At 33.3% G+C, this 14,208-nt stretch overlaps 1 protein-coding gene across 2 annotated transcripts; it reads left to right on the top strand.

Moving 5' to 3' along the window:
- The first annotated feature begins 310 nt into the window (after positions 1-310).
- LOC111893700 (heterogeneous nuclear ribonucleoprotein 1) lies at positions 311-5,079 on the top strand. Of its 2 annotated transcripts, XM_023889767.3 has the most exons (10): positions 311-698; positions 1,034-1,123; positions 1,297-1,709; positions 1,822-1,978; positions 2,146-2,316; positions 2,382-2,488; positions 2,734-2,802; positions 2,887-2,927; positions 3,133-3,214; positions 4,056-4,194. In XM_023889767.3, the coding sequence occupies exons 1-9, from the start codon at positions 528-530 to the stop codon at positions 3,192-3,194; spliced, it is 1,281 nt and encodes a 426-aa protein (XP_023745535.1). In that variant the 5' UTR covers positions 311-527; the 3' UTR covers positions 3,195-3,214; positions 4,056-4,194. The 2 variants fall into 2 exon arrangements, with proteins under 2 accessions (XP_023745535.1, XP_023745536.1); XM_023889768.3 differs by lacking the exons at positions 311-698; positions 1,034-1,123; positions 1,297-1,709; ... (4 more) ...; positions 2,887-2,927; positions 3,133-3,214 and adding an exon at positions 3,388-3,881 and having other exon boundaries at positions 4,056-5,079.
- Positions 5,080-14,208: the final 9,129 nt, after the last annotated feature.

Consider the following 14,208-nt stretch of genomic DNA (forward strand, 5'->3'; position numbering starts at 1 on the left):
AGAAAAAAGGTTCAATTTCTCTCATTTACACTACATTGTGGATGATTTGGAAGACGATAAATGCTTTGGTTTTCAGAAACGAAAAGACGAGCGTCTTTAGCTGTGGCCGATTATATTAGTATTACACCTTTAATTGGATTAAAATAGATCCAATTCAAGTAATTATGATTGGTATGTTTGGTATATGTCTCTCTTTTTGAATCTTCCTCGTAAGTCTTCTTGAGCTTCTCGCTTAAGTTTTTTGTGTTAATACATTGTTTGTGGTTAAAAAAAATGGTTAATCCTCATTTATCATTGTTTTTTTTTTTTTTTTTTTTTTTTCTTTTTTGAAGTATACTTTATTTTATAGTGTTGGGTCGTTATAATATTTTACAATTTACATGTTCTAAACGATGGATATGAAGTTTTTTTATTAAAAAACATCTGTTGCATAGTCCATAATCTAGCATCTATATTCCTATATATACACACACAATCAATCGCTCGACTGTGCACTTTAGAAAAGGCGGGAAAAAAGCAAGAAGAAGATGGGAGGGTGGTCTCACCCAGAGATTTCACTGGAAGACTTATTGAAATTGATCAAAGGGTTTGTTGATATCTTGATTTTAGCTTCTGGGTATCAATCATCTGGTCGCTTTGCTCATTGGGATCCGCTAAACATTAAAAAAGCTTTCCAATGGGGTCTTTTCTTCGAGAATGTGAGCAATCCCTATTTTCTTTTCCACTTTCCCTTTTTAGATTCCATACATTATGAATAGTATGAATGAAGAAGACTCTATCTTGCTTCAATTTCCTTTTTCTGGTTTCGTGTTTGGCTTTAAAATCCCGTGTAGTTCGTGGAACATGAAATTACAACAATTTTAAGCAAAAAGGTTTGTTCCAATTTGAATTTGGTCGAATAGAACGAAGTAATTATGAATTAAATCTTTTGTGGTATAGGAGAATTTATATTATTAAGCCATTTCAATTGTTTTTTCATTGTTGATTGCTTTAGGGTAGGGTTTGTGGAACATGAAATTATCTATTTTTCCAGGTGTTTGAGAGTATAGATGGCAATCAAGACTCCATTTCTGAACTCGATGCAGCCTTATCTAAACTGACATCCGATCCTCATTTTCCACAGGTGGGAACATCTCTTACCCCTGTTTCTATGCTCTTTTTTTCGCAAATAGTTTGGACTTAATGAGGAATGATTATTACTCATTTTACTCCTGACTTTCTCTATTAAGTCATTCATTCTTTCTGCATTGAGTAAAAAAGAAGCACCCATTTAGCTGATTACATCTTGTTACTCAGGGTCTTACACATATATCATCCACTACACTTGGTAAAGCAAGATTTTTTATACTTGAACATTTTATTCGCACACTACCAATGAGGGATGAACATCTCAAATCAGTTCTAAAAGCAACCATTGAAATGGATCTTGATGAACTTCAAAGGACAGAAACCGATTACTTGGATGTATATCTTGACAAGTTGAAGCTGCAAAACACAACAAGAAGTCCTGAAGCTTCTGTCGAGGAGGGTAAAATGGACTTTTCTCCTAGGCCTTCTCCCAACTTGACAGCATTTGCTATTCAAGGAATCACAAAAAGGCAACTTGCAGTTTCATGTGTTTCATCAATAGAGACAAGTGTTGATGTTGTTTCTAAGACCATAGCACAAGGAACCTCAAATGAGCTTCAAGAACAACAAAAAGCTTATGTGTAAGTGATTTTTTTTTTTTGTCTTGTTAACATTCATTAATCATCATACTTGTCCATAAAACAATCTGTAAGCAGTAATAATGATCAAAGACTAATTGATTATTTTAATCAGGTGGAGTAATTGGCGGATGAAAACCCTTACATATCTACTTGATAAGCAGACTATCAGATTAGTTTCAGGTGCAAGCATGATTTTTTCTGCCCCTAAGATTCAGTGGATACAGGTTTTTGAACAGTTAGATACATCAAGTGAAGAAATTGAGACATTTGTGAGTCATTTATATTTCAAATTTTAATTGATCTTTACACTTTAGAAGTAATCAAACACTTTATCTAAACATATATTAAGTCAAAAGCTGCAACATTTTGGCATGAAGGAGTATATATTATATTTTTCACAAACATGTTTTTTTTAACCAATAATGAATCTTGACAGGAGCTGTTACTGATGGGATGTATATCAAGGAGATGGAATCATGTAATTAAACAATTTATGTCGAGTTGTAATGAACCTTTTAGTATCTACACACTATACGAAGGAGTACACAACTTGATCTTGAAAAGATTTCAAAATGTCAAATTAATGGAGGAAACAAAGGACTCAAAGGTAGTCTTTCTGTTACAAAGTTCAATTTATTTACAAATCATTCCACTTTTTGTTCCCATTTTCAGTTCAAGGAACATGAGATTGTTGAGTATCTTGATGCAAAATTAAGCAATCAAATTCATAGATTGTGGGAAATCCCTCCTGCACTTGTAGCATCATCTCTTCCTCCCTGGTAAAACGTTTCTTCTTTGATGCTTCCATTTTCTGTACCTTTAAATCTAATTATTACAAATTTAAAACATGTTGGAAGTTGGAACCTATTTATTTATGCAGACACCTAAATAAGTGGTTTTTTCAGATGAAATATGGAACCAAGTTTATGCAAAAGTTTACCTGTAACCTGTTTAACTGGTTAAAATGTTTTTTACACGTGTGTTAAAACTTAAAATCAAGAGATGGGTTGTTTTTTGCTTGCAGGTCTCGTTTATTTGAAGCATATGCAAGTGAGTTATTGAGTCAATTCAAAGGAAAAACTACTAAGATTCGGTATCTATGTTTTCTTAAGCTTCATTATTGTTCTTATTTGATTCATGATTTCTATAATTATCGACCAATTTTCTTTCTATATAGATGCTGCAGTTGTAGTGATGGTGACAAGGAACACACAGAATGTGAGTTCTCTATTCGTATTATTAGTGATTCCAGATGTAATTATAAATGTGTACGCGATCATCACCCATTTAAATATTGTAGATAATAATTAATGTAATCGATATTTGTAATGGTAAATATGGGTGATAAATAATTTTAACTTAATATTAAAAAATTTCATGGTATAGAGATTTTAGTTTGTTTGAATCTTTAATCTTTTTGCAGGTGAAGTAGCTGAGAGGATTTGGTGCCTCTACATTTTTCATGTATCAAAAATCCAGACTTGATGTCCCTTGAAAAACTTCATGTAAGTTATTTATTTTTGTTGTTGTTGTGTATCAATCGATTTTTTGTAATTTATGAAGAATTGGATGATTTTGGACCCGTTTATTTTTAGCGAAACTTAACTATTCTCGGAATTGCCCCTTTGAATCAAAATAGATCAAGTTTGACTAAAGAATATATAATACCATAAATATCTTCACACACATTAAAAGCTCTATAAGAATTATTCGATTGAAACGTATATTGCTGAAACGGTGGCGTTTCTTGGTGGGATGGGGGGAGCGGGCGACTTCCTTTTTCTTGCTATTTGCACCGTATCTTTCAACAAATACTGCGTTTTCCGGGAAGTGGCACTCGGAATCTGTGGCACATTAGCACGCAAACCCTAACCCTAAATTCAAGCCTCTGCAACTCAACCTGAACTGAGGGTTTTCACGTCTTTCTGTGCGAGAAATAAAGTGGTGTCAATGGATTCAGACGAAGGGAAGCTATTCATTGGAGGAATAGCATGGGACACCACCGAGGAAACCCTCAGAGATTACTTCAGCAAGTACGGCCATGTCTCTCAGACTGTTATCATGCGCGACAAGACCACCGGCCGTCCACGTGGCTTCGGCTTCGTAGTTTTCTCAGATCCTTCCCTTCTCGATTCTGTTCTTCAAGATAGGCATACTATTGAAGGCCGAACTGTAAGAAATTGCTATTCGATTTTGTATGTCATTGTTTTGGGTTTGGGGTTTTAGTTTCGCGATCATTGTATAACAATGTATGATTATAGTGTTTCAACACGTTTTCCAGTTATAAATTCAATTTCAGATTCGGCGTCTCATGTATTCTGTGGTTCGTTCGTTTCTAATGTGCAGGTGGAAGCTAAGAGGGCATTATCGAGGGAAGAACAGCAAACGTCTAGACCTGCAAGCAATGTTGGGAGGAGCTCCGGTGGGGCAGGGACAGGAGGAAATTACAGAACTAAAAAGATATTTGTTGGCGGTTTACCTTCCACCTTGACAGAGGACCAATTCCGTCAATACTTTGAAACTTATGGTGATATAACGGATGTAGTCATCATGTTTGACCAAACCACAAACAGACCTCGTGGATTTGGTTTCATCTCGTTTGATACAGAAGATGCTGTTGATAGAGTTCTTCAAAAGACCTTCCATGAACTCAACAATAAGCTTGTTGAGGTGAAACGAGCACTTCCTAAAGACGCTAATCCTGGCGGCAGTGGCAGTGGCGCACGTGGTGGTGGATATCAAGGTAGCAATTCCAGCTCATATGATAGTCAAATGGATGGTAATAGATTCCTCCAACAAACCACCGGTGGTAGCTACCCAACATATTCCGGCTATGGTCAACCGAGTTATGGTTTTGGAGGTGGATATGGAAGTTATGGTGTTGGTGGTTATGGTGGCGGCGGCTATGGTGGTGCATACGGGAACCCTGGTTATGGAAATCCTGGTGCAGTGAAAACCCAATGGGGTGGTCAAAGTTCTGGTTATGGTCCAAATATGGGTTATGGAGGAGGTGGTCCGGCGGCCTCTGCATCAATGGGTCAATCTGCAGGTGGAGCTTCTAGGTATGGTGGTCAAGGTTATGGTTACGGAAACTATGGTGGTAATGATGGCTACAATGCCGGGTATGGAGGTGGTGGTGGTGGGCAGTTTGGGGCAGGAGGTGGTGGTGGAGATCAGCAAGGGGGAGGTGGTGGCGGTGGCAATATGGAGGGTGGGTATAACGGGCAAACAGGTTACTAGAAGTTTGTATGTCATTTTTTTTTTTTTTTGAAGTGTGGTTTGTAGGTCGAAATATGTGTAGCTCAAGTTTGATATAGTTTGTTTGTATGTGTTTCCATTTATCAATTGCTTTCATCTTTTTCATTATTAAGTTTGAGTTGCAGGTTTTTCCATTATGTTATTCATTTTTAGGCCCCAATTCTTACATGTGACTGGACTAGAAGTTGTTGATATGAGAATGTCGGACCACAATTTGACATATATGCTAAAACATAAAATAGAAGTTTTAATTTCATTTGGGGTTTGGTTTGGGTTTCCTGTGGACATGATATAAGCCACTTTGTATAGGGGTTGTTTGGCTTTTTAGAGGTCAAAAGATCTTTTTGGAAAAGTTACAAAAAGTCAGTTTTTCTCAAAAAGTTGATTTTCATTCTTTACAAAATCCAAAAGTAGCTTTTAGAAGTCTTTTGTCAAACATCTTTTGTCTATAATCTTATTCTAAAAAGACTTTTGGTCATTCAAAAGCTAAGCCAAACACCCCCAACATCTCCCAAGAGACCGAATGGTATAAACCAATAGGGGTGTTTGAATTATAATTCTACATGATGAATATTCATGTTGTGAAATAAATTATGCAGTTAAACTTTCCGTGATCATATCGAAAACATTATTTCATTTATACTAACTATAATTTTTTTTAAGGATGTTATAAGTGAAAATTGCAAATTTAGCCAAATATATTAATTACTTTGTGGAAAATAACAAAAAAAAAAAAAACAAAAATTGTAAATTTAGCCACTTAAATTGCAAATGGAACCATCCCAATTTTGCCTATCCATCTCCAAATGTACAAGTGGCTAAAACACAAACTTGTGTGAATATTGTACATTCGTAGGTGATTTATTTTTATTTATTTTTAATTTTTTTTGTATATATATTAGGTGTAAAATCCATCGATTACACGGGTTGATTAAAAAAAATAAAATATTAAAATGTAAATAATAAATATTTTTTAAAATAAAATTTTAAAATAAGAAATGAAAAAACATAGTAATTGCAATTTAGTATAATATTTATTACATTTGATACTTTACATATATAAACATAAGTATTATGTGACTTTTTAATTTTAAAAATTGAAAAAAAAAATATAAATTGACATGTGGATATTATTTATTTAAAAAATACCACAAAATAACAAGTGTTAAAACTCATGAGAGATTGATATGTGACAAAAAAAACCTTCATTTATTAAGGAGGATAGCCTTTTCCAAACTAAAATCGCAGATGTCCATCTTCGATTTCCTTTCTTTTATATGTGATTTTCTTGGTTTTTTTGATTTTTTTACTATGAAATTAATTGTTTGACTATGAAAAAACTTTATTATATATAAACTTTCTTTAAAATTATTAGTTAACTTATTATTTCTTTAGTAAAAAATTATTAGTTAACTTATTATTTCTTTAGAAAATTTCTTTAAAATCTCTCTAAAAATGATTGAATATTTGGTTTGTCTTGTAACTAGTGGGAGACGACAAGTTAGTGAAATAAATCTGGAATATGTAAGTCCACAGGGAGGTATTTCTGAATTCGCTTTAATATTTTATAAGTATATTAATTATAGTGAGTTTGTATTTTTGGTGAGAAGCAAAATTGGTTTGTTAGACAAATATAAAATTAGTCTTCATTTCCATCATCATGAATTCAATCATTATATAGTCATGGTTGAGGACATGGATGTTAGAATGTTGATAAATGTAATCAAATGTAGTGGAGGAAGGGCTGTGAAAGTGTTTGTGGTGGTTGATGAAGGAGATGAGGTTAATGAGGTTGGCCAGAGTGGAAATCAGCCGGTTGCTAATTTATGCAGCTATAAAAGGAGCAACGATCCGATAGGTACTTTCAGTTTTGTACCTCAATTTCATAGTGTTGTTGAAAATGTTAATGTTAGTTATTTACCTATTCACTATGTGGATCCTGAGAATTACAAGTATGTTGGTGATGATGATGTTGGTACATATCTTAATGATGTCGGTGGTCTTTGTGTTGATGTTCCCGAACAAGAAGTTAAAGTTATGAATAGGCGTGTAGTAGATAAAATTAAAAGAAAAAAGTTATAACTCAAAAAGATGAAAAAACGCATGTTTACAAGGATTATGTTGATGTTGCTAATGTAGCTTTAGATATAACCGACTTAGAAAGCAATTCAAATGGAGATGAGTTGGGTGATGAAGTTAAAACTAAGTTTCCCGACAACATTTTTTACGGTATGCCCCCCTGTACTAGCATGTCCAATTGATATTAATGAAGATATCCCAACACAGATGGTAGACATCAATATTCAAAAGATTGAATGTGAGAGTATATTTAACAACAAAGAACTTCTAAAACGGGTTATTGCGAAAAAATGTCTCCGAGAAGGTTTTCAGACGAGGACAAATAGATCAACCAAATCAAGGTATGAGGTTGTGTGTGTTTCGAAAAATTGTTCTTGGTTACTAAGAGCAAAATGAATTAAAAATTCTGGTGGACTTTTCCAAGTGAATAAATTTGTTGATGTACACACATGTTCTTTAACAATTTTGCAACCTAATTATCGACAAGCAAACAAATATGTTTTGGGTGAATATATTGCTGATGTTTTGGCTGAAGATTATAGTAGAGTTTATCGGGGAAAAGATATTATTAATGATATGAATGCTCAATTGAATATCAATATCTCATACCATCAGACTTGGCGTGCGAAACAATATGCATTGTTGTTGTTAAGGGGTACGAAAGAAGATTTTTTACCAAACTTCCGACTTATTTTCACAATTTGGTCAAACATAATCCGGGTACAGTGACACATATTCAAACAGATGGTGATGATCGCTTTGAGTTTTTGTACGTCGCACTTGGTTGCTCGGTTAGTATTTTAATATTATAATATTTTATTATTTTTATTTTGGTGTATTTGAATAGATATACAATGTATTGTAGGTACGTGTTTTTGTCAATTTTTTTAAACCGACCCTTCTAGTATATGGAGCCCACCTAAATGGCGAGTTCAAAGGTACCATGTTACTTGCAGTTACTAAGGACAGACAAAACCAAATATTACCGGTTGCATATGGTATATACAAAAATGGGTGTATAGATTCTTGGACATGGTTTTTTCAAAAACTACGTGATTGCATCGGCAATATGGAGGAGCTTACAATTATATCTGATAGGTATCCATTTATAGCGACATTCGTTGCCAACATTTTTCCTCACGCTCATCACAGAATATGTGGTGTCCATTTGTATTTCAACATAGTATCTAGATTCGGGAAGAGTAACACAGTTAAAGGAATTTTTTGGGAGGCTTGTAGGGTATATGCAGTTGATGCTTTTGACGCTGCCATGGAAGTTATGAAAAAGTCAAAAGAACCAGTATGGGAATACTTAAAAAGTATAAATCCAAAAACTTGGTCTAGGGCACATTTTAGAGGGAATTGATACAATCTTATGTCGTCTAACAGTGCGGAGTCAATAAATGCATTATGTACACATGCACGTAAGGTGTCGATACTTATGTTGATCGATTTTTTTCATATAACAATGCATCAGTGGTGGTTTCACAAACGTAACTTTGCAGGTATTAAGTTAATTTTTAATATTAATGTTTTATTAAATGTTATTGATCTTAACTTTGTAATTTTGTCTATTTTTTAAGCGGAAGCAACAACAACACTCACCTCTTGGGCCGATGATATTGTAAAAGAAAACAATTTTTTTTTTTAGTAAGTGGGATGTTTGCATGATCTCAAATACGAAATGCGAGGTCAAAAAGGGGGCACAAAACGTGATTGTTGATTTCCAACAAATGACATGTTCATGTAGGCATTGGCAACTTGATGGCATACCTTGCGGTCATGTCATAAGATGTTTAACAGTAAAAAATTACTAAGACTTCTCGAGGTTTGCATTAAATGATTACTTTACCGAAACATCGAGGAAAACGTATGAGGAATCAGTAAACCCTTTTCCAAAGCCATCTAAATGGGAGATCCCCGATAATTTGTTGATTGTTAAGCCACCTATAATGGATAAAAGTTAGCCAGACAGGCCAAGAAACACAGACCGCATTCCATCCCAAGGCGAGGGTCCAATTAGAAAAGAATGTTCTAAATGTGGTCAAGTAGGACACACGAGAAACAATTATACTGGAAGGGCGTCCGACAGTGGAGCACGACACACGACAATTTCTATTACAGAAATGACATTTAATATTGGTGGTTTTGTGAGTTGTTCACAAACCTATCACGTCGATTTTGATATAAAACAACCTTAAAATAAAGAGTTGTTAAATTGTTATGTATTGTAATGTTTTTATTAAATCTTATAAGCTTTTGTTATGGTTTCATATTTTAGTTTAGTTTGCAGATTATAACAACTAATGAAACTTTTATATTATAATATTTAGTTTGCAGATTATAACAACAAATGAAGCTTAATGGTAAAAAAAGATGTTAATAAAAAAAACACCAAACTCAACTCATGATAATGTTACAACAATTTTTTAACTAATTATTAAACTCATGGAACTGCAATGGGTACTTCTCTTTCTCGATTGTTATATAGTCATCCCTAATTCTCATTTTATCTTCCAAACGATCCTTTTGTACCCTAAGCTGTATCATCTGCATGTCCTTCTCAGAAAGTCATTTTTCAGTCATTTTGATTGTCTTCTTAGTCTTTTTTATCCATTCTTCATGCTCTTTGATTTTGTTTTTATTGAGGTCTATCTATTTTTGACCTTGTTTGCATTCCGATGCAATTTCATTACGACGTTGACTGAGAAGTCGGGATGACTCTTTATCTTGTTCTTGTTGTTCTTCAACCTTTTTCAATTCTTCAAAATTTTCATCCGACATATATGGGCCTGCTAAAGAGGGTGTAAAAAAAGGGTCGAATGCATCACAGTAGTAACAATCTACTTCGTTGCATGAGCAAATTTCAAAATTTTGTGAGGTTTAATAAAATGGTGCTATAAGTGGTATTTATACATACTAGTAATTTTCAAATCATAGTCCAAGTGCAACCATTTCGTAGTCAGAGTTGTAAATCATAGTCAAACTTTGAAATGACTACACATTAATGACAAGTCACTGTAGTAACATGCAAATCGTAGTCAAACTTTGAAGTGACAAGACATAAATGACTGGTTGACATGATAAGTCATTGCAGTAACCTACAAATCATAGTCCATATGCAATCATTTCGTATTTAAAGTTGTAATTCATAGTCCTCTATTTATTATTATAAATAGATGTTTAAGCTCTACGAAACGAACACCCATATCATCTAAATGAAACCAACTCCCATATTCACAAATGTCGTCGAATGCAACAACTTCTTCGAATGAAGTACATGCTTCCAATTATGAACGAACATGGACGACAAACGAGCCGTTGGTTCTAACACAATGTTGGCTTAGTGTTAACGAGGATGTACTATTGCTTGCTCCCCCGCATTGCCTAGTAGGTGATGAATGGACCCGCATAACAACTTTGTTCAACAATAAGATGGGAGAAGGAAAACAACGACAACAATCAGATGTTGTTAGTAAATGAATGGATGTAAAGTAAGAAGTCACATGGTTCAATCGAGCGTGTAATTATGCGAAAAGTACCAAAGTTCGTTGTCGAGACGAAGAAGAGTTCTTGGAAGTTGTTAAAGATTTTTACATCTTGGAGCGTGAAGGCAGAGACTTCGAATATGAGGAAGTTTTGTAAGGCTGTTAAAAATAACCAGTATTTCATGTAGACCGCTCTATTTTCCGTTAAAAATAACCCGTGGATTTGTTTTTTATTTTAATGTTTTGTTTGTAGTAATGTTTTAACTTTAATGTTTCATGTAATGGTTGTTAGTTTAATGGTTTAAGTTTAATGCGTTGTTGTTAGTAATGTTTTAAGTTTAAGGCGTATACTTGGAATATTTGTAATGTTTTAAGTTTAATGGTTTAAGTTTAATGCGTTGTTGTTAGTAATGTTTTAAGTTTAAGGCGTATACTTGGAATATTTGTAATGTTTTAAGTTTAATGGTTCATGGAATTGTTGTTAGTAACGTATTGTAATGTATCGTTAAAACTAATGCAATGAGCATTTATTAATTAAAATTAAACATAGGAGGTGCATCCAATACAGACGTAATACATGAAAATAACATAGTACACACCTAATAAATAGAAATAGATATTAAATAAACGGGATATATTTCAAAATATTCCAAGGGGCTTCAAACTGGTATTCCAACCCGTCACTTAATGACTTGTATTCATCCTTATCAGCTTCTAAGATGACCTCCTCAGTAGCATTTAAACAGGTGTCGTCAATTTTGTTATAAAGGTCAAGCAGTGTATTGTGTTGTCCCTCGATGCAATGGCTTGTCAATTCGAACAGTGATCTCTTGTGTTCTCAGTTAGTACATTGCGTTCTTCAGTTAAGTTGGACTATGAATTGCAGACAAATTAGAAGATTTGACTGCGATTTTGTGTATAAACTACTATAAATTCACTTTAAGGTAAAAAAACATTTTACTAAACAGTGTTATACTTATTCATATATTATTTTTGAAAATATACTCTCTTTGTTTCACTAAAAATGAATTCAATATCATGGAGCAATGATGAGTACTTGGTTCTTACACATGCATATATTCATGTGTACGAAACTAGCAAGTTGAACGGTCCAATGTTTTGGACTCGTTTAACCAATATCTTCAACGTTGAAAACCGAATGACTACAACAAACCATCGTGAAGAACTGGACATCTTAGCAAGATGGTATGAAATAAAAACTAAAGCTCTATTATTCAACGATCTTTATACCAAAATTGACGACACCCGTTTAAATGCTACTGAGGAGGTCATCTTGGAAGCTGCTAATGAGGTATACAAGTCATTAAGTGACGGGTTGGAATTCCAGTTTTAAGCCCCTTGTAATATTCTGAAATATATCTCGTTTATTTAATATCTATTTCTATTTATTAGGTGTGTACTAGGTTATTTTCATGTATTACGTCTGTATTGGATGCACCTCCTATGTTTAATTTTAATTAATAAATGCTCATTGCATTAGTTTTAACGATACATTACAATACATTACTAACAACAATTCTATGAACCATTAAGCTTAAAACATTACAAATATTCCAAGTATATACACCTTAAACTTAAAACATTACTAACAACAACGCATTAAACTTAAACCATTAAATTAACAACCATTACATGAAACATTAAACTTAAAACATTACTACAAACAAAGCATTAAAATAAAAAGCAAGTCCATGGGTTATTTTTAACGGAAAATAGAGTGGTCTATATGAAATACTGATTATTTTTAACAACCTTCCAAAACATCCTCATATTCGAAGTCTCTGCCTTCACGCTCCAAGATGTAAAAATCTTTAACAACATCGAAGAACTCTTCTTCGTCTTGACAAGATTTTTTCGAAACACACACAACCTCATACCTTGATTTGGTGGATCTACTTGTCCCCGTCTAAAAACCTTCTCGAAAACATTTTTTCCCAATAGCCTGTTTTAGAAGTTATTTGTTGTTAAATATACTCACACATTCAATCTTTTGAAGATTGATGTCTACCATCTGTGTTGGGATATCTTCATTAATATCAACTGGACATGCTAGTACAAGGGGGCATACCGTAAAAAAGGTTGTCGGGAAACTTAGTTTTAAATTCATCACCTAACTCATCTCCATCTGAATTGCTTTCTAAGCCGGTTATATCTAAAGCTACATTAGCAACATCAACATAATCCTTGTAAACATGCATTTTTTCATCTTTATGAGTCATAAATTTTTTATTTTAATTTTATCTACTAGACACCTATTCATTACTTTAACTTCTTGTTCGGGAACATCAACACAAAGACCACCATCATTAAGATATGTACCAACATCATCATCACCAACATACTTGTAATTCTCAGGATCCACATAGTGAATAGGTGAATAACCAACATTAACATTTTCAACAACACTATGAAATTGAGGTACAATAGGAGTACTGAAAGTACCTATCGGATCGTTGCTCCCTTTATAGCTGCATAAATTAGCAACCGGTTGATTTCCACTCTGGCCAACCTCATTAACCTCATCTCCTTCATCAACCACCACAAACACTTTCATAACCCTTCCTCCACTACATTTGATTACATTTATCAACATTCTAACATCCATGTCTTCAACCATGGCTATATAATGATTCAATTCAGAATGATGGAAACGAAGACTAATTTTATATTTGTCTAACAAACCAATTTTACTTCTTACCAAAGATACAAACTCACTATAACTAATATACTCATAAAATATCAAAGCGGATTCAGAAATACCTCCCTGTGGACATACATATTCCAGATTTATTTCACTAACTTGCCATCTCCCACTAATTACAAGACAAGCCAAATATTCAATCATTTTTTAGAGAGATTTTAAAGAAATTTTCTAAAGAAATAACAAGTAAACTGATAATTTTTTATAAAAGTTTATATATAATAAAGTTATTTCGTAGTTAAATCCATTGATTTCATAGTAAAAAAATTCAAAAAAACCAAGAAAATCACAGATAAAAGAGAGAGGAAATCACAGATGGACATTGTCTATCTGTGATTTTAGCCTGGAAAAGCCTATATATATATATATATATATATATATATATATATATATATATATATATATATACAAAAAAAAGTACCTACGATTGTACAAGTGTCTAAAGCATGTTTGTGCTTTAACCACTTGTATATTCACAGATGGATAAACAAAATCACTGATGGGGGGTGGTTCCATTTGCAATTTAAGTGGCTAAATTTGCAGTTTTTTTTTTTTTTTTTTTTGGATATTTTCCATTAAGTAATTAATGTATTTGGATAAATTTGAAATTTTCTCATGTGTTTAATTTCATCATGATAATTGTATAAATTATCAACCATTGTTTGTAACGTACCATAAGTTAATATATAACTTTATGTTATTTTTAACTATTATTGTTTCGAGTTAATTTAAAAACAATTAATTGAGTTTTAATTTTTATAAAAAATAGTTTTTGGATTTTTTAAATAGAGTGAAGGGTGTGTATCAGTTTTGGGATGTGGGAACCGGAACCAGAACCGTGACCGAAAACACAATACCGCCACCGCGGTTTAGGTGGTGCGGTTTAGGAGTGATGGGAGGCTACCCCACCGCCTATCTCTTCATCCCATTGGCCGGTTCTTTTTCTTATTAA

This window comes from Lactuca sativa, chromosome 8, assembly GCF_002870075.4.
Source record: "Lactuca sativa cultivar Salinas chromosome 8, Lsat_Salinas_v11, whole genome shotgun sequence".
Classification (NCBI taxonomy): Eukaryota; Viridiplantae; Streptophyta; class Magnoliopsida; order Asterales; family Asteraceae; genus Lactuca; species Lactuca sativa.